Source organism: Cottoperca gobio, chromosome 2 (assembly GCF_900634415.1).
Source record: "Cottoperca gobio chromosome 2, fCotGob3.1, whole genome shotgun sequence".
Lineage (NCBI taxonomy): Eukaryota > Metazoa > Chordata > Actinopteri > Perciformes > Bovichtidae > Cottoperca > Cottoperca gobio.
The window spans coordinates 7,219,574-7,246,699 of NC_041356.1; the positions used below are offsets into that span (position 1 = coordinate 7,219,574).

The window sequence follows — 27,126 nt, forward strand, 5'->3', positions numbered from 1 at the left end:
CATTTATATTCTAAAAGAAAATAGTATGACTCTGCTTCTGAGAAACCATGCTCTCTTAGGAGAGATCAAAATAGACTGAGAGGGGTGAGAGAGAGCTCTGAGATTAAAATAGCATTAACGTAGGTAAAGCGGAAAAGATCAAGAGAGTAAGAGGAGTGAAAGATGAAGAAAGAAAGATGAGTGTCGGCAGAGATGACTGAGAAGAAGCTGTTGAAAGGGAGAAAATAGACCCACACAGAGAGCGTTTGCACACACAAACACACACTCGCTTAAAGTCATCTCAAACTCACAGTCGCTGACTTCTTTGAGCGTCATGTTGTATCGGGCGGAGAAGCCGTCTTTGGCCACGGCCATGTCAGTGTGGAAGGAGAGGGACAGCAGGCCGGAGGACGACTGGATCTCCGGAGGGATCTTCGTCCCGCAGTACCGACCAATCAGAGGAGACACTGCAGACACATAGGAATTAAATTGATGAGCGTGTTTTATATTGTAATTCATTTGCTGTCTACAGATACATTTTTAAGGTGATATTGAACTAAAGGTTTACAGTAGGGCGGCTTTTATTTAGAAGAATCGAGTAGTCTCTGTTTGCATTTATTGCTTTTGCTCTACGATCCTACAGCGTGTCCTGAAGGAAAAGGAATCCAACACCGCAAAGGCTGCTTCAGTGGCCAAGCTGCTTCAGTAAGCGTTGTCTAATGAGTCACAGCATGCTTCCCCCACATTTCTTTCTCCCATCATTCCTCTCTCTCTCCCTTTTCTCTCCTGTCCATCCCTCCATCTGCCATGTGTGTCTCAGCCAGGGCCTAGCAGGGGGATTGGAATCCCCGCCTTAATGCAAGCTGTACTGGGATCAGCTGCAAACACACACACACACACACACACACACCAGTGAGGATTACTATAGTCTCAAGGGTAGCTCCCTCACCAGACACCAAATTCTTCACCCTTCCGTCTTGTCTCCCCGTCCCTCTTTCATGCCCGAGGACTCGGCTCACTGGAACTGGGTTACATTTTAATTTCCTCCTAATTCTCAACTTTGAATGGTATAAATTGTTTTCAGCTATCAAAGCTCCCAAATTCAATGCTATAATTGGAATTTTAAATCCACTTGGATCCCTTTTTAGCAACTGCAAATAGAATAATTAGAGCAAGTCCTCACTTCTTTGCTTCATATTTAAAAAAGAAAAGGGGGAAAGAAAGTGACCAAGAGAGAGGTGGGGAGTGAACCACTCACCACTACTAATGTGCTTTTCATCAGCACTACAGCAACTAACAGTACCCTGTGGCGGTCACTATCAAAGCCCTTGATAATATCCCTTAAAATGTTTTTTCCTCGCCACTTCCTGATCCCCGCTGATAGGCCACTTTCGCAATGCTCGGCACCTCCTATTGGATGCAAACAGATATGCATCGCAGCCATCACTCTCACTCGCCCGGGGGAGGAAGGAAGCGCTAGGTGATAAGGAGATAGGACAGGGGGAATAGGAAGGGGGTGATGAAGGGTGTTATTATGGAGAGGGAAGAGGGGCATGGGAAAGGGCTGCTCCTTAGGGGTGTCGAGGCACTTTCAGCTTACCGTGTGAAATAATGTTTCCTCTATGTAATGTGAAGAAATGTAAGGCAAGGCTGACATCAAAGAGCTATGGCTGCACGGGAAATTGAAGACTGGTATGCAAATGTCTGTGTGGGAATGTGTGAGTCTGTGTGGGGTTCTGAATGTGGATATGAAAGTGATGTGTGTGTGTTATACCCAGAACCATTTTCTCAGCATGTGTTTCCACGCACCTTAACAAGTGAGTGTATAAGGCTTTTATCCAGCGTGGTGAGTCAGTGTGCGTGTGATTTGCGTGTGTGTGTGTGCGTGCGCTCTCACCTTGCGGCAAGCCGTCCCACGCGTCCAGCCAGTCGTACTTGCAGTCGCCCTCTCCCACCAGCAGGGGATCGTTCTCGAGGTCAAAGGTCAGGAACGTGAGGGTGATGTCCATGTGGGGCGGGGCGATGATCATGTAGGAGCACTCCAGATTATGAGGGTATTTATCCGGGAAGCCCGGAGACTCGATCATGCTGGAGGAGCTGGTGAAGTTGCGGAAGCAGAATTCCGACCCTGTGCGGATACAAGGATAAAAGGATATTTAGAAAGGAATAAGCAATCGTTCATATTAGCAGAAGATACGGGCGTGAGCAATTGATCACACTCGGATATCTCATCTGACTTGCAGAGGGTGTTGCAGAGAGTCGTTCATCACTGACAGCACGCTGGAATATACAGTAGCTGTGGTGGTGAGACACACAAACACACACAGGGCTGACGATCACCGATGAAGGAGAAAATACACTGTGAGCAAATGCTCAAGTGGGCGTACGTAACGTTGCAGCTTCTGATCTGTGCAGGCTAATAGCTCTGTGTTTGACACAAAAGCACCAACATTTTTAACCACTTCTGTGTTAAAAACAATAAAGATGTGAGAAAAAAATCTATTCTAATCTCCGAAAAGTAGTAATACTATACGCTTGACAGCTTTATTGCTCCCGTTAAAGACTTGCTCCTCATACGTTATGTAATATGACTCAATGATACACACTTAAGCAAGGCTAAGAAGAGTTGACTGACTCCTGCTCTATTCTATATACTCAAAACAAATATTCTCTAACACCCTCTCTTCACCTCTTGTTATTTTTTACACACACACACACACACACACGCACACACACACATCACAAACATTGTGTAATGGCTCTAAGTGGGCCCATTGCGGTGGCTCCTCATTAGCCATGCAGATTTATGCGCCCTGGGCGGCTCACCTTGAGCGGCGGCAGCTGTGTGGCTCAGATCATCTACCCATCAGCCACTGCTCCACGCCCCACTGGGGAGCCTGAGTCACGGCCGAGTGTTTATGGAGTGGCACATCAATGGTTAGTTTGAATATACTTCAAACTAATGTCACGCACACAGCCCCATTCACAAACTTTTCTGTCCTTTTCACACTCACCTCGGACGTTTCTATATTTATGAAGGCTGTAAACAAGTCTGTTTAGTCTTTCTGTGTCTCTATCTATTTAACGTTTGCCAGGAGAGCAAATATCTACGTGTCAGAAGACTTCTCATTAGGTCTTTGTTTAACTCAATCACTGCTCTCTTCTTGTGTGGACGCTGATAGCAAACATGTTTTATTCCATTTCCCTCTGCCAAGACGCTCACAAGCATATAACTAGCACTAAGAAAAAATCTGTTCGTGTAGTATTTTCCCATCATTGCATGTGGTGGAAAAGCAGATAGGGAGGCCATGTTGAAGAGACTCAAGGGAGGATCTTTCTGGTGGATTTCAAACCTGGGAAAGTGGGGTTACATCCAGGAGCCCTGGATTGTCTCAAACAATTGCCAGGGAGCGTTTGATACCCAGATACATATTTATAAAAGGCAGCGTTTAGGGAGCACAGACATGTTAACATCGCATTCCTTCTGCAGCATTCCTCCAAGGCACCAGTCCTTATTATCAGACAGCCCTATAAAAGCTGAGGGGTCGACAGGCTGCTCCGGCCCTCCCCTGTCTACACTTGGTTAATGGCAGAACGCTGACCCCAATCACGATGAGAAAGAGGGAAAACAACCTCAGGAGACTGTCTGTGCCTCTCTCGCTTTGTTTTTCTTGTTTGATCTATTTTAATGCCAATTGTCCTGTATTTTCCTCGACTCATGTACGCATTAATGTGTTGACAACGCCCGTGTATGTACCTGCCTGTCTATCGATGTTGTACTGAAGATGTTGACACAAACGTATGAAATCTTCCCCCACATGTTAAAAGCAGCACTCAAGCTCTTGTGTGTCGACTCCCATACACGCTGCAACATCAAAACATGCCGTGGATCATCTGCCTTCATGCTAGGAGCCTGGCTGCCTACACACACACACACACACACACAGACACAACACACACACTCACAGAACTAGGCATGTTGAAATATGACGGTAATTAACAGCAAGCTACCGGCGATATCCCCTCAAACGGATGACCTCACCTCGCTGTGGTGATAAGGGTGTTTTTGTGTGTGTGTGTGTGTGTGTGTGTGTGTGTGTGTGTCTACAGTTAGTAACTGAACAGCATAAATTGGAGTAAACACGAATGCTATGAATCCATAAAAGCAGTTAGATGCACATGATCGTGATAATGAAACATTTGCATGTGTATGCCTTTTATGAAGCGTCCTCACATGTGTATCTTTTGCTGCCGGCATGTTTGCCTCTCCGTGTGAGTCTGTATGTGTCTGAAGGTGTGTGTGATAGCTTCACAGTATGTGTGAGACCCAGTAACACACTGGCCTTGTTTCTTAGTGGGTCACTGTGCAGCAGTCTGGAGTCTCGCTGCCGAAACCTTCAATCTGAGCACAGCTTGACTCCATCGCCTCCAAACACACTACTGTGTATTTGACACACACGAAATAGCTGCTTCACACACTCTGCCGCTGCCACGTGCCAACGCTGTGTTCATATATTTGGGTGTGCAGCCGTGTTTTCGTATGCATGAGTACCTTCGTCAGCGCTCATTAGTTCACAGTATATGAACATGCTGAAAACAAGTCCTCTTTACTACCTCCCTCCGTCAACCCTTGCCTTGAGCAGGGCCCCGGTTGGTGCTTGCATCGCACCATGAGCTGCCATTTGGCAAGGGATGCTGGCAAAGAAGGGGAGGTCATGGTAAGAGTGTGTGTGTGTGTGTGTGTGACGCTGGGGGGCGAGAGGGTGGGTTGCTGGGTAGAAACCACTCAACTCTTGCACATGATTGCCTGATGTAGTAGCAGCTCCACATGTTGTGTCAGGGCAACCCCCTCTCCTCCTCCGCCTCTTCTTCTCTCATCCTTTCCTTCGTTCCCTGTCTTCTCAGCAGCAACATGCCGAGTCTGTGTTCATTCACTCTTTTAACTCGGTCTCGTCTGGCGTCGCCTCGCTCGTCCCGTCCTCGGCACGCAACTCTTGCTGAGGGCTCACCTCTGCGCACAGTGTCTGCCGCACATCAAAACACGCCTCACCCTCCAATCTCTACCTGCCTGTCTCCGTCTGACATGCCTCATACACACACAGATCTCTCATGTAACCCCCGCTGGAGCTCACTTCCAGATTTCATTGAAGAAAGTCTCTCCTGAGGCATTTGAGGAAGGGTGTGTGTATGCTGGCGTGAATGTGTGGCGGAAGAGGCGTGCTTCACAGTGGGGTTGGGGTGGAAAACCCACAACAACAACAAGAACAAGACCCAAGCAAAGAAAAACAACTTTCTTGGCGTGCCATGGCTAAACACTTTTATGGAGCCAGAGAGACATCAGTCTGAAGCCACTTTAAATAGAGGAATGCTCCTTTAAGTCACGTATCACGCTGATGGAAACATCAAGTTGTGATGGAAGTGTTTGTGCAGCTCTCGATTTCCTTATTCATGGCATTTGCTGATGATGCCTCATTATTTCATTATAATCATCCGATTTATTCATTCATGAATTTGATTTACCTTTGCTCGTTAATAACTTGAGTGTAATTTCAGCATCGGGATGAATCTGGCGTTTCAGGAATAAACACCACTTGGCAATACGCCATATAGTAACAGCCGTCACTGATGCAAACGTTGGCATCCAATCAACGCGATAGCATCAGAAATACACACAGGGCAAATGTTGCGACTGGCACTTGGTAGGGGGTTCCTGCCTTAAGGCTGTGCTCCCGCCGTGACCCCTCAGATGTCACGCAGCGGTCACAGAGGAGACCCAACACCCTGGGGTGCTCTCTGCCCAGACTTAACTCGGGATTGGCTGCGACGTTATCTGCCCCTGCCGCGCTAGTGGTGGGCTTTGGGGAACTGGGAAGAAGGGGGCTTTATTGGCAAGTCTTCCCCCTGTAGCCGTGGTAACAGCGTCAGCAGCACATGACTGTAAGTGAAAGTGTGTGAGGGATGGATGGGGGTGTCGGGGACGGGGGGGGGGGGGACGGTGGGTATGGGGGTTGGAGTGGTAGTCGGGGCTGAATAAAAGGTTAAGCACGCATGAGTAGGAGAAAAGTAGGCCACAACAATAATAGGGAGGAGGGGAGTCGTGCACTTTCACTGTACAGCGGGATTAAAGCATACGTGTGTGAGTGAGTATGATGGATGTTGTTTTGGGGCAAATGCTTGCCCTGGCTCTCCTCAGGAGGTGCACTGAAGGGTGGAGGGGTATCAGGATGTAAAGCCAAAGGTTGACTGCTGCTCCTCCTCGCTAGAAATAATTAGCTTTCATGCACTGTACCCCATTACACACACACACACACACACACACACACACACACACACTGATACACATTCGCACATGTTGACACAAACAGATTGCTCGTTCAATTCACAAAACCCTAGAGTTGTTACAGTCACCACTTATGTAATAGGGTTGAATGAACAAAAGAAAAACAACTAGCAGTAGTAGTTCATAGAACGGAAAACAGGCCAAGATATGCCTTCCGCACTCACACACACACACACACACACACACATACACCCAAAAGCAGACACACTGTCTGAGTTCTGGAGACAGCGTGGTGGGGTCAGCCTGTGCTGTCTGTTTAATATGGGAAGGAAGCTGACACACACTGACACACACACACACACACATATATCTCCCAGCGGTGTGCTGAGATTTCTATCTATGCTAGGACGCACCCTTTAAAAACACATACAACCCATAAACACACACTGTACCAAGAATATTCTTCCAGTGCAGTCTAGGATTTCCTCACACTTTAACAGCTGTGATAGCGACTTTTAAATATAACAAAATACATCTACATGAATGCATACGTTAGTAAAAAATATCACTGTCTTCCAAAGCTGATTACAGGTACACAAAAATGTAACTAAAATGCATTAATGAGTGTAAAGTAATGGCAGTGCAATTACTCCCAGTCTGGTAAATAAACACATCTTAGCTGGGATCTCTGTGTTCACATCAGAAGTTGTAAGCTGTGTTTAGTGGAAACCCGTAGCCCAGGCCTGCCACGGTAAGACAAACAGCTAAGATGAGAGAGCGTGCGGGCGCTGGAAACGCCGTAATTAACACATGGCCTCTATCACGCATCCTGAAAACATTTTCACTCTCTGACTTACTCCTGCTTTGTTGGTCTATCTCCCTTCACCCCAATCATTTCCCTACCGCGTTTGTCTGTCTGTCTCTCTCACATACACACTCACACATCTATCATTCCGCCTACACATAAATACAGACTGGCAGAATCTCACACAACAAGCTGAGTGGAACCACCCACACAGGCAGCGAGCAGACACCTACATGTGCTCACACAGTGACACAATCTCTTATACCCCCTGAATTTATACCAGGATCTTGTTAAAGCCATGGCAACCGCATCCCCCATCTACAAGCCTTCAATCCACCAATGTATTGTGTGTGTGATACAGATGCAATCTACACTATTACATTGTCGGGGTTCGAGCTGGTGGCCTTGGTAACGGAGCTGAACTGAACGTCAAATCTGGGTCACATTCATTTGACACAAAAGCAGAGATATTTTTCAAAGGAAGGAGGTGATAACTCAATGCTCTCTGTGTGGGATGGAAGCTTGTTTTTTGTGCCTGAATTTTACTTTTCTTCAATGGGTTTCAATTGAAACACTTGAGACTTAAGATTCTGAATTTCAATGAATGGTGGCCCGCTGTTATAGAGCACAATCGGCTGGTGACTCACTTGAACATAAATCTTTTAGCTGCCTCAAGGCCACCTGACCATTTCACCTCACTTCTACTATATACATACACACACACACACACACACACCACCACCAAAACAAATACACTTTCCACTACAATCTCACCTGCAGTGTGCGCCTCACCTCGTGCACTTCAACGACCTCGAGAAAATTCCATTTCGCCACACACTCATCCCCATCAATCTCCCCACCACCGCCTCAAGTCGTAAACCTTTAACCTTAAGTCCAACTCCAAGTTGCCTTGGAGCTCTCTCCATCATACAACCACCACCTCCCACATCAAGCCCCCACATCTCCCCAGAGGAAGCAGATCCTGCTCCAATTAAACAAGCATTCCTCTCATGCTTTCAGGCGGCTTGAAGGTAATTATTTCTCCTCTCTCTCTTGAATTTTTTGTTTACATGCACGACTGCCGCTGCTGATGATTGTTTTAAGAGTGTTGGGGTGAATGATCACAGGTTTCGGGCCATTAACATGGGGCAAAGACAAAATCATTAACTTAAGTATTAATGTACAGCGGAGCCCTAATGTTTGGCTCAGAGTGTGGAAAAGTTGAAACTCTTGTTTCCCACAAATGTGAATCCTTGAAGACATTAATGTAATTTATATGCCTTGAGCAGTGAACCCTGGTTTCTGCCCTTATCGTAAAAAATACGCAACATGATTCAGCTGCCATGCCTTGTATTCCAAACTTGACATCAGCATAATGTAAAACTGAAACAAGATGATAATAAAACTCTGCTCTCTGCTGAGTATCCAACACACACACATTTGTAGCTAGCTTAATAAAATCTTATATAAGTTTAATAAGTTCTCCTAGAATTGTTTCCAGACTTGTCAAAATAGAGAGGTATGATTACAGGATTATGTTGCAGTTTTGATCAAACTAGAAAAACATTTAGCAATATGAACCAGTCAATTCCAAACTGCCAATCATGTTTCCGGTCCAGTCTCTCACCTGTTTTGAAGACCTCGTAGCGTAGAGAGAAGCCCGCCCCCTGGTGCGCGTAGTCTGAGACAAATCGGATCTGGAGGGAGGGTCCAGACGAGATGATTGGCGCTGGGGCGATGTTGCTACAGTGTCGACCCAGAACGTCGGCATTTTCCGAAGTGCCATCGCGTATCTCGATGAAGTCATACCTGATGAAACAACAACGAACGACATTATTTCCTGTTGCTTTAAAATGTTTTCCCACAGAAAACAATCTCAAAATTCAGTTTGCATTGATCTTAATGCAGCAGGAAGGAAATAAGAGAGGTAAAGAGATCAAAGGAGGGCGGCGCAGAGAAGATAAACATAGATAGGTAGTTATGGGGTCATGCAATGAGGTAAGCTAATAAAAAACCAGACAGGTGTGGACCTACTTACCATCAGAGTTCAGCCTCAGGACAGAATACATAGCATTTAGAAACCCAACATAACATGAAGACACAAGTCAATATATCTGCACACAGACGTGACTCAGGACAACAAACTCCCAAATCATTGAATGTTGGACCGTCTGTGTTACAAACATCCTCGATACTTAGATGGATTCATTAATAAGAAATGCAAAAATAGACAGAGGAGCTCATGAAAAAATAAAGACGCGAGGGCTTGGAGAGAGGAAAGGTGAGGACATTAGCGACACGTGAGTGAGTTGGGGGCTTTAGAGAGATAGATTAGGATAAATAGATGTGAAGGCCCCTTGCTTCATAGCTTCCACATGCTTGCGCTCTCAGCTCAAAATAACTTTTGACTGGCCAACTGACCCTGAACGATAAAAGCAAATTCTTAACTGTCAGGTCAGTGTGTGTGTGTGTGTGTGTGTGTGAGAGGGTTTTTATGAGAGAGAAACAGAGAAAGAGAGGCAGAGAAAGCCCACCTGGCTGATCCTGAATTAGCTCAGAGCCCTGTGTGTCATTGCTCTAACATTATTAACATGCAGCAGCACAGTCACAGACAGGCAGAGTGAATATGCAAAACATGACATTGTTGCCAGGTCAAATATAGCTTAATATGTCATAAATATAAGTACAAAATGAGAGGGAAAGGAGAGATTAAGAAGTGACGAAGACGTGATGAATATAGCAGGTTGCTTGCATAATGAATGATTATTTCACCCTTGTATCAGTTTGTATAAAGGGCTCTCTTTGTAAACCTTAATTTGCCCAGCAGCTACACTACCTGCTGTTTCCAGAGGAACTTTCAATTCCTCAACAACATTTTTTCAGACGTGCTGCACAATGAAAACTGTTATTTACTATAAAACACAGTCCATCTGTGCATTACCTCCAATAATTGGCACCATAGCTTTGTTGACACGATTAAGGAAGATGCCGGAGAACCACAGGGTTTTAGGGTAATAATTTGGGGTTGTGTGACAATATTGGAAGGTGTGGAAAACTCCATAATTTCTGTTTGTGTGCTCAAGTACTGTTTTAAGTGAGATAACCTGAATTTCACTTGAGTAAACAGGCAATCATACGAGAGGTAATCTATACTTTTCTACCTCTTTTTGTTGCTGCATTTTTTTGCTAAATATGCATGTTATTGTATTTCAAATTGCGCAACTGTGAAACAATTCCTTGTAATTTTGCTCTCCATAATATTTATCCTCTCTCTCTCTCTCTCTCTCTCTCTCTCTCTCTCTCTCTCTCTCTCTCTCTCTCTCTCTCTCTCTCTCTCTCTCTCTCTCTCTCTCTCCACAGAGCTACCAAATGTCTCTTCACCCCCCATATTGTGATTCCCTGCGTAGCTAACTGCATCGCCACAGGAGCCCCGCAGCTACACCGAGGACGCCCTCCCATCACACACACTCATGCAAACACACTCGTCTCAATTAGTTCATATGACGAAGCCGTCAAAAAGACAACGGGGCCGCTGTTGTCTCGCTAATTACTGTGATGGGTTCTTTGAAGCTGAAAGAGCATCACATACGTCTCTGGGTTTTCAGACACTTTTAAACACAACATCTTGCTAATATTCTAAACAGTTTTTTTTCTCACTACTTCCTCAAACTGAAAAGTATTAAGTAAAGCTGAGAGGTACCAATCAGCTCTAGGCTGTGTTCCTTTATGGCATCCAAGCACTAAGACTGCTTTTGTACTGCGGCTTGGAATAAAACGTGGATTAAGTAGAGTCAGTAAGCCTCTTTCTTGGCTATTTTACTCCTGCAGTGTTCTGATTCCTATACGGAGCATTCAAGATAAAACTGCTGATGGAGGGATAATCCCAAACACGTTAATCTGGGTCAAAGTGGCACATGCACAGGTGAGGATCAAACGCCTGTAATGTCACCACAACACTGTTGACACCATGCAAGCATCCCACAATGTGTAGGAAGTGGGGTGTTTCATTAAACACAGACATTGAGTTTGCTGGTATAATGAAAGGTGGTATGGAATTGGCTCGGGAACGACAGGATGGATCACTTTTGACTAAATGTCCGGATCTATCTGCCTCTAGCTGCTGCCATGCTGGCTGTTGTTCCGCTCTGCCTGTGTCCCTCAAGGCCCTCAACTGAATGGAAGTGCATCACTAAATCGCTGAAGTGCTCTTTCACCAATTCACATTATATCTGTGCACCAGAATGGAAGAACATATGTGAATTATTCAAAGACAGATGTCATTCCCCTCTAAAGAAGACGTTGTGTCGAGATATTGGTAAGAAGACGTTTAGAAGTTTCAGTGTACCACCTATGTGATGTAAAAAGTAGCAGAGCACTCGTGCTAGTGAGTACAGAAGCCGTCTTCAAATTTTCTTATACATGTCTTGGTTGTAATCCTGCATTACAGAGGCGATCGTGAAGGCTTTAGCTGCAAGCTCCCACGGTGAGCCTGTAAGAGCCACGGCTATCCCTAAGTACGCCTGCTTAGGGCTGTAACTGACACATGCTTAGGGAAAACACACAGTCAAACATGTGCCAACAAATGCACACACGCAGATAGACAGACATGTACACTCGCGCAGATATGGACAAACACAGGCGTGCGCGTACACACTCGTCGCCAACACTAAGGATAAAAGGCCTGCGAAAGAGCTGAGAGCCTAATTAGGTTTTAATTGATTTTGGAGTGGGTCTCTATCCTTCTCCCTCTCTCTTTCTGTCTCGCTTTTTCCGTCTCGCTCTCTCCTGTCGTGGATTAGCATCAGCGAGTGAGTGTTCCTCAGATGTGATTATTGACCTGTTCGCTCAGCCTCTCCCCAGGCTCTGATGAATACATGCATGAGGGCCTGACGTGTGAGAGCCCGCTGTCTCTCTCAAACACACACACTTGAATGCATTCCGTGACACACGCACACACACAGAAATTAAATGTGCACACACAGAACCCCGCGAAGACACACACTCAAACACTCACACACTCACACACACAGAGCCAGATTCCATTAGGTACTTGTTTTGATCCAAACCCCGCCTTATGTCTGACACCACCCATTCCCCATGCTTTCTGTCTGTCTGGCAATCTGGCTGTGTTTAGGGAGCCATTACGGGGCACCAGTTTGAACCCTCCCTCATTTCTCCCATGGAAAATAGCTGGAGCAGAGGGAGCGGGGTTAAGGAAACTAGAAACCCTTAAGGGCCAGTAATTCTGCACCAGTTCAGACATGTCTTCTCTTCCTCTGCTCTCATATATCACTCCGTCCCTCCGCCAAAACAACTAATTGCCTTTCGCACCTTTGCTGTTTGTCGAGGATAGGGACGTCCCCCGCAGGCATTGACGCCTCACCACCGAGAAACAGAACTGCGGGATGTATACACTGTATGTATGTATATTTATAGGTCTCTCAACTTGCCTTTAGTGGCCTTCAGGGCTCCAGTTAGTGGTCATCGTCTTACTCTGAAAGAGTCCCATTTTATTTATCTTTAGTTCTCCTTTAACCATCCGTGTGCAAAAGAAGTAGCTTGGGATCCTGCGTTGCATTAGGTTTCATCTAAATGCCTACATAAACACAAAGCATTCACTGGGAGCGTCAAAATTACACAAAAGATTAACACGCAATTTGCTGTGGGCGCGTCATGGTCGTCTGATTTATTTTGTTTATGCCTATAAAAGAGCAACAGCTGTTCGCGAACATCAGCAAATCAAAACTTGGCTGCGCTCAGACACTGGAGGCCTTCAGTTGAAATGATTTTTCCTCTCTGCTCCATTGTGTGTCTTTTTCCACTCTTGGAGCACAGAAACCCACAAGATCCCGATCGGGTAAACAATGCAGAAAGTCTGTCGCTTCCTTCTTCTCCCTCTGCAGAAGCAGAACTGAAGTAAGGCGGAGGCCCAGCTACACGAGCATCTACACACACTACCACCCACTACTCCCGCACCTCGATGGGGACTCTAATAAACCATAAGTGCCTCTGAAATATTAACTAGATGCTGCGAGCAAAATCCCTGCAGATCTACAGAGCCTGCCATCTTCAATCTAGCCCAAAAAACAAATAGCACTCCTCTTCCTCGTGCCTCACCTCCCTCTTCTGCTGTCCATCACAGACTCATACTTACACATGACTGAGGCCAAACCGCTGACCACAGGCCGTCTGGGCTCGGCCCCGGACCTTCTAGTGCGCCATCGATCTGAAACATCAGACTATAACTGCTGTCTGAGCCGAAGCTGCACCTGCTGGATGCATTTTAAATCGATCTCTATCAGCATGTATTTTGCGAAGGAGATTTTTTTACTCGCTGTGATGCAATTTATCCAGACACTCAGACAAAATGTAGATCCTCCAGTCAGCTTTGCTTCCATGTTTTGGGACTGACGAGCTTCACACGAGACGATGCTTATATATCTGAATGTCTTCTGTGGCAGGCAAGAGCAATTAAATAAATCATTTGAAATGTTTGATAACCCAATTAATCCAACCTCTTACATATTATATGGTCATTATAGCGCTGACAACTGTAATAGTCATGACCGCTGGACGCTGATGACCATGATCTTGTCCTAAACGCGGGCCAAGTGCCAGATATTGACGGATCAGAATCTGAACAACTCCCTTTAGTCGTAACCTCTGGCATCTCATCCGTCTCTCCTTTCATCCCTAACCATGACCCTCCTCCTCTTCTTCATCTCCTTCTCTCTCTGCCCCTGGACCTTGCTGATCATCTATCGATTTCACATTACAAGCGGAATACAGATATTGATCCCACACCTCTCTAGACCCCCTTTGGGTGTTAGTAAGAGGGTAATATCATGCACACACACACACATGCACACACGAGGACAGGTATGTCACAGGCCGGAGAGATTTACAGCTTTGTGTGTGTGTGTGTGTGTGAGTTATAAAGTTATAGCATCAAATCTTCCCACCTCAGGCTGAAGTCAATAACAAATAATAATAATAAAAGTGAGGAAATAAAAACCAGAAAGGAGGAAGAAATGAGTCTTCTGGAATGACATGTGTGTGTGTGTGTGTGTGTGTGTGTGTGTGTGTGTGTGTGTGTGTGTGTGTGTGTGTGTGTGATTCTGCCTTTTTCAATGTTTAATTCAAGTGTGTAAAAATAAAACACTTCATTCTCAGGCTGGAGGAGAGGGAGAATGAAAGAACAAAAGGGAGGAAAGAGATAGATTAAGATAGGGGGAGAGAGAGCTGGAGAGAAAGAGAGAGAGAGAGAGAGAGAGAGAGAGAGGGAGGCAGAATAATCCCCCCTCATCCTTTCTCTCTCTCCTCCTCAGCTCCTGGTATATCACTAGGTAGCATCCTGGGGCCCAGTGATGGCAGATTGCATTAGAGATATGGGCCTGATATTTCATCTAGCCTTTATTACATTTAGTTCACATCAATCGGCTGGCAAGCTGGAGGTAAGAGCTATTTGGCACGCGGTCGGACTCCCCCTGAAATGAAATCCAGAATTAAAGTGCCACCTCAGACACGGAGTGCCTGCATAAAGCTGAGGATTTGATTGCTGCAGCAGAGCCGTGGTTTGGCTACGTTACATCGTCCGGGTACTGACTGTTTGAACCCACTGAGGGAAAATCACCAGCTGGCCAGGGACATTAGAGAGTTCTGACCCCTTGCCTCGGCTGACCAAGCACTTTTCTCCATTTTATAAGGGCCTTGAGTGGCCATGGGGGGATATGGGGGCTCATGAGCTCTCTTACACCGACAGGTTGCATGCTTAAGTGTGTACGTGTATGTGTTTTTAAGTGTATCCACCGGAAACACATGTCCGTTTACAATCTTCGTGACCATTTTACCGTGTTTTTCTTTTTTCTTTTAGTGATTCCACGATCAGCAGTCCAGACCACATAGCTCTGCGTCTTTCAGGTAACACACAGCTCGGGTTTTCTCTGCTGCGGTCTCTCTGTAATCCCAGCTGTCACACACATTTCCAGCCTTGACCAAGATGGTGAGCCCTCCACCTCTGCAGCCTTTCGCCTTCCCCCCATGCCCCCCCCCCCCCCCCCTCTCGCTCTAACCTCGCAGAGGACCGTGAAAACATGCAAAAATGTACTCCATGCTCGCTCACACTGCCGTGCCTAATCTTACAGGCAAAAAAAGGAAGCTAGGCGTAACAGTGCAACAAGGCTCGGATCAATCCGGGTGAAAAGCATAGCACAGAAATATCGAGCCGTACTTTAGCTTTTTCCACTTATTTCTGCTGCTATTTCCTAAGGGAAAAGCATCCTCTAGAAGGGCAAACACATTAGTGTTAGAGGTTATGCATAAATAAATGTTGGCGTGATCCCCTTTTTCCTCTAATGGGCCTTCAAAATGAGGGTAATCACAAGGAGGCTGGTTGGATAGATGGATGTAGGGAGGAGGAGAGCGGCTTGTCTACTGACTGATACTCTTACATACTCTCAGAGTTACTCACACGTAGACGCCTTTCTCCCACCCACGCTCACTGACTCTTCTGCTCACACATACACACTCATACGAAGGGAAAGTGAGTGGGAGTGAGTGTTAGAGGGCAGGCCAAGGCCTCAGTCCCCCCAGGCGAGTGTAAAAAAAAAAAACATCGCAATAAAACCGTCTGTGGAGAGGAGAAAAGAAGAGGCATTTCAGTTTTCTCTTCCTCCTCCCTCTGCCTCCTGCCGCCCTGCCCGCCTTAGGCTGTGAGAAACTGCTTGACACACTGCTTATCAACAGCTGAGCCGTTGCTCTCCACCACTACAGCGGGGAAGTCCAGAGTGCTACTGCGACTGCGTTTGGCGTAAAAAAGCGTTTATTACTGAGCAACATATTGCAAGGGAGATAATTATGCATCATTCCGCTTTTGACAAAAGCAAGCGCCAGAAACCTGGAGACACAAAGCGGAGACATCAAAATAACATTCCCCCCGGCTCGCTGCAACGTGACACAACTGTGCGAACAGATTCGACAAATCATTACAAAAGCCTTTTTTACCAAAGCTGCCATTGACGTCATCATGAAAGTAAAAGAAATGTTTTCTCCTGGCCAAACAAAGTGCTTTGTCGGTGAACAATGCAAAACCAAAAACAGCCATCTAGGATTTTTAATTCTTCAATTTACAGAGAAATAAACGGTCATGATGGTCTGTGTTCACTTCAGACCGAACACACAATGAGAAAGTCTCAAAGTGGGCGAATTGTGTAACATTCTCTCTGACTCGGTTGTTTAAAAGAGGATTAAACAGAGGAGACCGTGACTTCTTCCTCGCTCCTCTGAGGTCAAAGACAATAGAAGACCATATGATTTGGATTATTCACGTCTCTGAAGAAAGGAAACTGACCAACGCAGTCATATCCAGACAAACAGCTGGGCTTAATTCTCTTCTCCTTCCTTCCCCGTGTATCTACATCATGATTCTATTCTCTCATCCTGCCCTCACACTCACAGGATGGTTCTCATACGTTTAGTTGAGAGACAAATGATTAGTAAAATGTGTTGACATAAATCAGCATTCAGCAAAGCAGAAAATGGTTCCAAGTAGAATAGAACAAAAGGTACGACATCCTGAGTTTAACCAGAGGAAGAAACTCTACATATTGAGACATTAGAATCATTCTTTCCATTCAGTCTTTATTGCGTCTTTGCTGGTCTGCATTCACCATTGTGTGAATGAGATGTGGAAACTGTTGAGGTGCAGCCGACGTGCCCTTGAGCAAGGAATTTAATGCAGTAATTGCTCTGGAGAAGGCCAACGCTAAAAGTGTGCGGTTGCACCGGGCAGCATCCAGGAAGAATAATGTGTGTAATGGTGTGAATGCAGAAACGGACGGCGCTGAAAAGAGCTTATGTGCTTCACCATTCTCTCCATAAATAATTATTTCACAAAAAGAAAACCGCAGTCCACTTAATGGTCTGCAGAAAGCTTGTATCTGCAATTATAATTTCCTTTGCAATTGACCTGTTGTGGTCAAAATGTTTCAACACGTTGGGATAAAGCCAAACCGCCAGCAGTGAATTATAATATGTAAAAACCTGTGTGCTTCAACAGGAAATGACTTATTTGGGATGCTTATGCAGCATACTAATGGGAATGTCAACACAAATCATCATTCAGCCAGAATAATTCTTCTTAATTCTACGTCTTAGCATTTTTACTGCGCTAGAAGAGAGGTTTCAGACATCACAGACATCACACGACTCCCGTGTGCACCCTCCCCGTCTTACTTGCAGTCCAGCCTCTCGATTTCAAAGTGTGGGTTGAAGTTGAGGACGATGCGCTGCGAGGGCTCCGGCACCGTGATGATCCAGTGACAGTTCTGGTGAGGCGGGTACTCCAGAGGATAACCGGGGGAAGTGATGTAACCCGCCACGGCGGCATCGAAGACGCCGCCGCACTGTGCCACTGTGAGAGAGACACAAGGGTGGGGTAGAGGGGGAACAGTTATTTATTGTAAAATATACAAAATATACAAAGTAAATGTGGTAGGTTTTTATTTGTTTCTTTTATTTATCACACTCCCTGTAACAGTGACTCGGAGGACGCTCCTTCATTTACCTCGTTTCTCTGTATGAAGATGTGATGAGCAACAAATGAACAGTAAAACAAAGAAAGCAATTTAGGCTGTCAGAAATTGGAAAAACTTCTCCATTGTGGCTTCTCAATGCGAGTGGGAGCGCATGGGTAAGCTATTAAAACAATAAAAGATCATCAATGCTGCATTTGGTGAGCGCACACACATGGAGATAAACACACAGAGCCTTTTTCACCCTCTTCCACACCCAGGCTCTTATCTCTCTAGTTCCCCGTCGGGAGCGTTCACCAAGTGTAATTGTTGCTCTGGCAAGCCAATCTGCAAACATTAGGACACATTCCCTGATCCTATCACGCTCTCCCAGGAACAATAGCCTGCCAATGGCGTCGCTCGGAAGGCTGAGACAGGAAGTGACACGCAGACGGCCTGTCTAGCGGGGTTCTGGGGGTCACCCCGACTCTGTAATGAGAAGCTCACGCTGCAACAAAGGCCCTATTCTCTGCTCACGCCCTGACAGCTAAGGCAGCTCTCGCGCTTTTCGTTATCTCCCATAAACACGCTAAACACATAAACTCACATGGACATACAAAAGAAACATGTATATGGGTATTTTTTATGCACACACACACACACACACACACACACAGACACAGACACATCCAGTGGGGCATCACACACACACAACATTGTGCACAATGGTTCTTTTATTACTCATTGCATTGCAATAGATTTGCAGGCATTATTATTCTTCACGGAGGCAAAGGTGCAACGTGTTCTCCATGACAACAGCGGGGGGGGGGGGGATTTGGCTCTCTACCTACCTCTATATGTGTGTGTGTGTGTGTGTCTGCTGATGCACCACGGGGATCTCTAAATGTAATGAACTTTGTGATATTGAACTCAAAGGAATGACTGTTTTCTTAATATTGGAGCTGGCGAACGTCGGCCACATAAGGAAAACAACATTGAGAGGAAGGGAAACTGCCACAAAGCTTATGATGTACTGACATTAACAATGTGCTACCAAATGGTGGGCTTAACCACTCAGCCGCTGAGATGCATCTATTCTCGACATAAATGTGTTGATATTCTCGCCTGTTTCTTTCAAATTTCTGTGAAAGCATCAATAAAGGAAGCGGAAAAGAAAGCAGCACCAAAGGCTTGAAGTGTAATAGACCCTTCAAGTGTTGACATTTCCACCGCCTATTGTGCTTAAAAGGCACACTTAAGATTCTCTGACATTTGATAGAGCGGCGATGGCTTCCTTACTTTGTTGCTGGAGAGGAGCAATGCCCACGCTCACACACCAGGTGCACGCAGCTGCCAGTGGTTTCATGAGAGTGCGCGACTCCAGCCGCCCACATACACACACACACACACACACACACGCATACACAGGCCGTTACACAAATTTGCAACACACACACAAATTGCAGCTACATGTGCTCATGTGAAGGCACGTACAGGGACGCGTGCTTAAATACACACCCACGCTTTTATACACACACGCGCACGCACACGCACGCACACACACACACACACACACACACACACACACACACACACACACACAGCCGCTGCTCCATGTTCAAACGGCCACCCACGCAAATACACATCCAAATACATACAGAGGGCCTGTCAATCATAAGGGCCGACAGAGGTGGAGAAATAGCTAACTGAAACATTTCAGAAAAGATAGCAGGGATGGCAAAGAATGACAGAAAGCCCCCCCCCCCCCCTCACACACACACACACACCACTTTATCTGCTGCGGATGTGCAGACAGACAGTCATTGTTGGGAAGCCTATGGAGGGAACGGTGTGCAGGAGGCTATCAGCACGCAGAGCCTCGCCAGATTAAGCCGTTTGGGGAGAATCCTGCAGCCTCGACACTTTTTTCACTGAGCTGCCCATTCAATGGCCTCCAAGAAAGATGAAGAGGAGGGGTAGAGGCAAGAGGGAAGAAGGAGTGGGAAGGGAAGAAGGGGGGGGGGGGATTACAGTGGGGAGGAAAATGGTAGAGGCGAAAGAGAGGATGAAAGGGAAGAGAAGTGGTGGATTGAAAAGGAGGAGAGACAGTGAGGCGATGGATAAAAGATGGATTGAGGAAGAAGGGGGAAGATTGATCGTACGGGCAGGAGGGTGAAGGCGGTGGGTGGGGTTGATGTATGATGGGTGGGTGCGAGTACCGAGGTGGGAAGAGCGAGGACGAGTGACAGGCGGAGAGAGAGAGAGAGAGAGAGAGAGAGAGAGAGAGAGAGAGAGAGAGAGGGAGGGAGGGAGGCGACAAAAGGTGATGAGGAAGGAGAAATACATAGATGAGAGAGAAAGACGCAGTGAGTGAGAGAAGAGATGGAGCGAAGGGACCGTGCGTGTGTGTGTGTGTGTGTGTGTGTGTGTGTGTGTGTGTGCAGAGAGCCTGACGAGCCTCATTAAGACATGCCTGCTATCCAGCGGCTCCCTGTAGACACTGACCCCACTGGGAAACCTCTGTCAGTCAGCTCACACACACACACTTGCATTGGCAGTGTGTGTGCGTGCGTGTGCGTGTGTGCGTGTGCGTGTGTGTGTTTGTTTGCTCCTGCTAGGATAAAAAAAAGAATGATGGGGATGCAGCAGCAGCAATATGTGTGCACAAAATGAAGCGCTGTGAGAATATTGTTTGATGACAGACGTGTGTATTTCTTCCTAATTGCTTGAATGTCTATTGCAATTAGTGAGTCAAAAATATGCATTTATGATGTTTGTGTGTTTCACTGTTAAGCAGCATGTTTTGGTGAGAGTAGAACTTGTGGTGTTGGATGAGTAACACAGGGGAAGCACTCAGGAGCTGCCAGCGAGCTTCATGAATTACAATGTCTCTTCTACTAGAGGAGCCAATCTGTCTACACACACACACACACACACACACACTCACACACACACACACTCACACACACACAAGTGCCACATATGTTTCTACCATGCTGGGACCGAACCCCTATTACATGAGAACAATGCCACCACTATGTGTGTGTGTGTGTGTGTGTGTGTGTGTGTGTGTGTGTGTGTGTGTGTGTGTGTGTGTGTGTGTGTGTGTGTGTGTGTGTGTTGTGTACACTGTTTCTAAGAGCGAGAGTGTGTTTTTCATTATTTTTCTGTGTGGATGAAACTGAACTGCAGCAGAAACACTATAAATGTGTGTGTGCCTACACATGCAGCCACACCGTTTGTTTTCAGCGTAGATTGTGTCAATTAAATGAACGTTAAGTCAAATCTGTGTGTGTCTGTGTGTCTGTGTGTGTGTGTGTATACACATTTTCTAGTCACTCCAGATCAAGTCTTTGTACCCGCTGTGAGTGCCTTTATCTTCATTATCTGGGTAAATGTGCATATGTCTGCATGTCTTAGTTCACGTTCTGTGTGTGTATGTGCACGCCCGCGCTCTCATTTCTATTAGCCCGCCTTATCGGGGAACTATGGCGTCACGCTCTGGGATAAGCTGCGAGTGTGAGGAGAGGCGCTGATAAATCCCTCCATCATTCCTAGTGTCTCTCGTCCCTCCCTCCCTCGCTCATCCCCCCCCCCCCACCCACCTTAATTAAAAAGTGCTATCGCCCAGAGTGAGGGAATGAGAGGGGAGAGTGGGCAGCACTCATCCATTCAGTCAAGAGCAGGAGTTGTCTCTCTGACTGCTTTTAATCTCACCCATTCCACACTAGACTGGACCCAAGGAGAGGGAGAGGATGAAGAGGAAGGGCGAAGAAAGAAGATTTCTTCTCCCTGTGCTTTAATACCTTCATGCTGAGGGAGCATGGAGGTGCTTTGGGGAATAGAGGCAGGGGCATGAGCAGTATTAGTTGCAAAGAATGTGTGCGAGAATTTAAAGTTCATATTAATGGAAATTAAATCAAATATAATCAAACAGGCATGGATTCAAAACTTTGTTGTGGGAGACATTTCTTTAACTTTCGTTTGATTTCCATTTGTGTGTGTGTAAGAAAGATGCCCTTGCTTGTGAGCTAAATGCTTCACCCCTTACTTATATGTATATATCTGTAACAATCGGTACAAGATGTTAAAAGGACGTCCTTTCACTCAGAGACATAATAACTTGCATTGATGTTAAGATAGATTCAACGTATTCATATCTACCGGATTGAACTAAAATTCACCAAAACACAAACATCAGCCTGGAAATGCAACACACACACACACACACACACACACACACACACACACACACACACACACACACACACACACACACACACACTAGCTTTTGGTTAAACAGAGATAATGTGTTTAAAAAGGGATTTTTTTTCTTTTAAGAACTGACAAAAGCGACATCAAAGGCAGATCATATCCTAAATCCTCTTTTCCTCTCCCTCTGTCTCCTTTTTCTTTCTCTCTTTCTCCTCCTCCCTCCCTAACAGGATAAGTGCTCCATGCTAATCAGCTAAATGCACAGTGCTGGTCATCCTGATCAATGGTTCAATGGATCAATCGGGTAAACAGATGGTTGCTGGTGCCTGCAGGGGGGGTAATGGTGTGGGCCTAATCCGAAACACTACCTGACTACAGTATCATGTCTCTGTCTCCCTCGGTGCACTCTTTTGTCTCTGAGCGGCAGCGGCAAACCTGCACAGCTGAAGCACTTTTCACAAAACATTTCCTTGTCTAAAGAGTGGAAATGGCTGAGACTACATCAGCGAGGGAGAGCTGTGAAGAATTGAGCTTTGCTGCAAGGGTCTTAGTGATTTGTTTGCCACCCTCTACCCCCCACCTGACAGACTGTTACCTTTCAGTGGAACTGACTGCCTAAAAAAAAAACCTTTCTGGGAGAATTGCAGCTCTTACAAAAGCAGTTCCTCTTAATTCACACCTTTTGCTTGTGTACCCTTTCCTCTTTAACCCCGCTTGTGAATTACAGTCAATTTAAAACGCTTTGCCTCTTGACAATGCTAACCCCCTCCAGCTCCCATCTAAACCCGTCCCCGAGCACCCGTTAAGACCCCCCTGTGCGGCTAATGCGACAGAGTGAAAGACCCAGCTCTGTTTTATTTATGGGGGTCTTGTTTTTAATTTCACCCCGAGTGCGGCGGGCTGTTCCAGGGCTTTTGTGTAAGCCTGCGACTCTCATACCTGACTGGTATTGAACGAGCCGCTCGGTTTGTCTTTGGCTATGAATGCTAATAGGTGACCTTGTTTTCGCAGCTGATACCTCTGAGGTAGATTAAAACACAGAGAAATGCAAAGAATTGAAGGGCGGCGAAGGCATAAGGGGAAAAACAGACCAAGAAAAAGGATAAAAATTGTAAAGTTCATTCAGCCAGGAGATAACATTTGGAAAAGAAATGATTAAAGGAATAGAAATCCAACTGGGGAAGAAGTCGATACCATAGGAGGAGAGGATGCACAGCCGCCCACTCAATAAACATGCAAATGAGCTGCTTAATGGCCTGAATATTAATGCTTGTGGTAAGGAGTAATTGATGCACATGTCACTGAGTCAAAGCATTGTGATTATAGTACAAGTGAAGTGGAAGTCTTCCTGCTTTGGCTATAAAGATTGCAGCAAATCGGTTCTTGAGACAAGAAAAAGGGACCTTTTCTTTTCCATGCGAGGACGCCACTAGCAGGAAACAGCAAGGCCACAACTGGAAATGTCCAAACAACAAACATCTTTCATGCCATGCAGAATTTTGCTCCACAACATTTTAATTGAACCTTTTTTTGCTGGAAAAGTACCAAGCTGCTCAAACCAGATGGAGTTAATCATCAAAAGCACGAACTTGTGTGACTCTAGTGTGCTTAACTTTCACAAAAGCGTGTCTGTTTTTTAATATACTTCCAAACTCTCTGCAGCGCTGTGGCTGTGATTTTACCTCACTTTAGCTGCGGCACACCAGACCAGTGTCACTTCATAAACCCTTAACGCGATCTGTTCCCTAGTCAGGTGGCATTTTAACTCTGTGACCCCCTTCACGCTTTGATGTTGCCCTCTCCTCACACTCTGTTTGATGCACAATCCAGGCCCCGAAATCCTCCCCTTCCTTGTTCCCTTCCTGTATCTTCACATTAAGTCCCGGTGGGTGCCACGCTCACTTTTCTGTGCCTGATAGCTTTGCATCTGCCTCCCATTCTTCTCTGCAGTCCCTGTCTCTCTGTCCCCTCACGTCCTCTGTGAACCACCCTGTTCTGTTCTCCTTCAGTCTCACTTCCCTCTGGCATCTGTGTGTAATGTGGCTCTTGAGGGGAGCATGGAGGCAGGGACATGCGGTGCAGTGTCTTGGCAGGGGAGAGAGAGCGAGCGAGAGGGAGAGAGGGGAGGGGGATCTAGCTTCTTGCTTGCCTGATGGCTGCCAAGAGGCCCACATCTGTCTCTGATCAAGGGGTACACAGGCAGCCAGTGAAACACACACACACACACACACACACACACACACACACACACACACACACACACACACACTCAGAGGGATGGCTGAAGTGACTGTCCTATTTAAAACAAGTAGCCTAAACAAGAGCGAGAGCCCATATGAAGTGAACAGAGCTTGAGTAAAACCAGCGGGTGGTGTTGTAAAGGCTCAACCGTCATCATGGGATCATGGTGAAAAGCAACTACAACCACATGTAGACTATAGGACTACATAGCATACAAACTATACATCTTATTCCAATACTCAATACAATAGGAAATGATAACTGTCATACATTGAATCGTGTGAATTAGCATGATCAACAGACACACAACATACCGAAACATTAGATTCACTATTGTCTTTTTTTGGGGAAGAAATCCCACATGGCGACAGGCGAAGAAAACGCGCGTCCATATTAAACATACAACTGTGACACCCGGAGTCAAACCACCGTAAAAACAACAAGAATGCTAGTAAGCGCGTGAGCGAAAGGCCATGTGTCATCCCACACAGTGGCGTCACTTCTCCGCATGGTAAGCCCCAACATACAACATCCTGCACATTTCTGCTCACATACCGAAGCAATAACTACTCATTGTTATTATTAAAAAATATATAATTCTTTGATCATGTCAGCAGATGGAACCCTGTGCTCCCTGGTGTTAAATCCACATTTAATGAGTCTTCTAAATAAATGTGGCGCTTCGCTCTCAGTTTGTGGACTCGTTTGCCACTGTGCCGTTTCTGTGCTTTACGAAAAAAAATAATTAGGCCTGCTTAAGTGTCTTAAAGCAAGGCTCGGAATCCCTACCAGCTGCAGGGCTGCTCATCCCGCACTATAATCTCCCTTCTTATTGTTATTTGATTGCCAAGAGCGCACGGAGGTGACGGTGCGCCGCCGCCTGGAGCTGCCGGTGCTCAGCCACCAGCAGCCCTGCTTTCACCTTGCACAGACAACCCCGAGGAGCACGCGGAGATAATGAAGGAGAGACTTTTGGTGGCTGATGAAGATAATGATTATAATGATGGTAATTACAGTCCTATTAGTGCAATCCTACAATGACAGTGTAGCTTTTACGCACGCTTTGTTGGACACCAGCGAATTTATAAAATAACAGCTCAGCCTACGCCTCAAACCTGTTCTCATCCGGATGTGAAATATCATGTTAATCAGGCACGGGTTTGTTTATTTCCCTTGATGAATATTTAAATTGCAGAAAAATAAAAACAAGGGGCAACTCGCAGTAAACAATGTGTTTGAATTTTCAAAAAGCTTCGTGCATATAGCTCATTCACAGTCCAGAGCGCTGAAGGCTCTGTGCAGCTCCCAGTCGAGCTGGGACAGATAACTGTTTCCGATCTTCTAAATATTTCATGAAAGCATTCAAGTTCTTTAGTTTTATATGTGTAACAGCTGGCTTGGCACAGGGCTGAATTAGACTCTGACTTTCATTTGAAAAGCCATCTTTGTTCCTATGATGAAACTCACACATTAGACCGATATACAGAATACATAAAAACCCTCTCATTGCCTCCCATATTTACGGGAAATAAGTGTGCTCGAGACACATGGGTCTGGTTATCACACAATGGCTTGATCATGTGAATTGAAATAATATTAAACACATGAGAATAGCTCTTAAAAAAATAAAAAGGTTAATCAATTGTAAAGCAGGTTAAACTCAATGTGAACTCATTCATGCTTCTGGGTTATAGAATATTACGTGTTTTCCATTCGGCGAGTTTTGGTGGAGACAGACCATGCGTACGTCAAAATCAAAGAAGTAACTACAACTCACCCTCTTCTCCTCTGACTCTCAATGCCAGGTGACACAATGCCATTAAAAATCCAATCAGCGACGACTCAAAATCCATCTTGGATGATGCAGTAAACTCGCAGAGAGCTTTAAGTTTCTAATGTTTCCACCTCGTAGAATATCAATTCTGCTGCTCCTCCAAAAAAAAATCCACACCCCTGTAGGACCAAAACCCGCTGGCTGCAGTCAGACCACTTCAGGAATAATCCCACGGAGTTTATTAAACCATTGATGGAGGAAACTATGTGCCAACTACATGTCATTGAAGAAATTCAGAGATTTCTATTTGCACAGCCCCTTTGCCTTTTAAGTCATTTAGCAGAGCTATGCCACTCAACCTCATCCAAAAAAAAATAGTGAACAAACAAACTCCTTGATCAATATTGCGTGCGCTCCGCAGCTGGGAGGCTTCGGGCGATATCTGCGCTCCACAGACGGCGGCTCCAGGGTGCGTCAAGTTCCGACTGAGAGCTTCTCAGTCTCCGTATGTCCCTCTCTGCGTCCCCGCGTATTTTGCGCACACAAGGGTTGGTTCTCCTCTAAGGGCTTGGTAGTAGCAAGTCCTGGAAGCCAACGTCCGAGAGTCAGAAGCTGATTTTTAATGTCCCAGAAATATAAATAAGAAAATGTGTTGCGCTCTTGCTCTCCAAAAAGACCGTTAATGGCATGCCACCTCCTGCAGCACCGCTCCTCTCTCTTGTGTGTGGCTCTCTCTGGTAGCGGCTCCGTAACAGCCTGCGCTCCGCGACACCGGCGTGTGTCCTGTCGACGCGTCTGGGAGGTGTGTGTTGTGTGTGTGTGTGTGTGTGTGAGAGAGTGATCGCGCTTTTGAGCTGAGCAGCTATCGCGTTACAGTCACGGTGCCTCGGCTCCGCCCTCTCCTGTCGGTCGCTGATTATAGGGAGGGAGAGAGCGCGCACGTGCACGCGCCCCAAGCTTTCAATCGCTTTCTCCCTCCCTCACACACACACACACACACACACACACACACACACACACACACACACACACACACACACCCCCTTTCAGAAGATACCACAGATAAGGCCCAGATAAGACATATTTTAATGGTAAACCAGGGCACACAGAACTTCTCCTAAGGCTGTTTTCAAGAGAACAGAGAGGATTGATGAGGAATAGAAAAATCCCAGAGAGAGTGAAGCAGGAAGGAGTGTCTGTCTGTCTGAATGGGGAAGGGGTGGTTGCACAGCAAACAGGCACAAGGCCGCCTTTCACCACAAAACACATAAAAACGAGCAAAACCAATGTCAAAGCCCTCAACTCAATAGAGGGAGAGCCC

General features: G+C 46.0%; 1 protein-coding gene across 5 annotated transcripts in view; it reads right to left on the reverse strand.

Annotated features, from left to right (window-relative positions):
* nrp2a (neuropilin 2a) overlaps nucleotides 1-26,639 on the reverse strand; it is a 54,071-nt gene extending 27,432 nt beyond the window's left edge. For 3 of the 5 annotated variants that reach the window (XM_029449360.1, XM_029449352.1, XM_029449377.1), the window contains exons 1-5: nucleotides 25,809-26,639; nucleotides 17,298-17,475; nucleotides 8,692-8,873; nucleotides 1,877-2,107; nucleotides 291-446 (exon numbers count right to left, since the gene is read on the reverse strand). In XM_029449360.1, coding sequence (XP_029305220.1) covers nucleotides 291-446; nucleotides 1,877-2,107; nucleotides 8,692-8,873; nucleotides 17,298-17,475; nucleotides 25,809-25,884 — 823 coding nt within the window. In that variant the 5' untranslated portion in view covers nucleotides 25,885-26,639. Of the gene's footprint in view, nucleotides 1-290; nucleotides 447-1,876; nucleotides 2,108-3,740; nucleotides 3,837-8,691; nucleotides 8,874-17,297; nucleotides 17,476-18,874; nucleotides 18,960-25,808 lie in introns of those variants that run through there. The other 2 variants (XM_029449369.1, XM_029449387.1) reach the window with 2 other exon arrangements.
* Nucleotides 26,640-27,126: the final 487 nt, after the last annotated feature.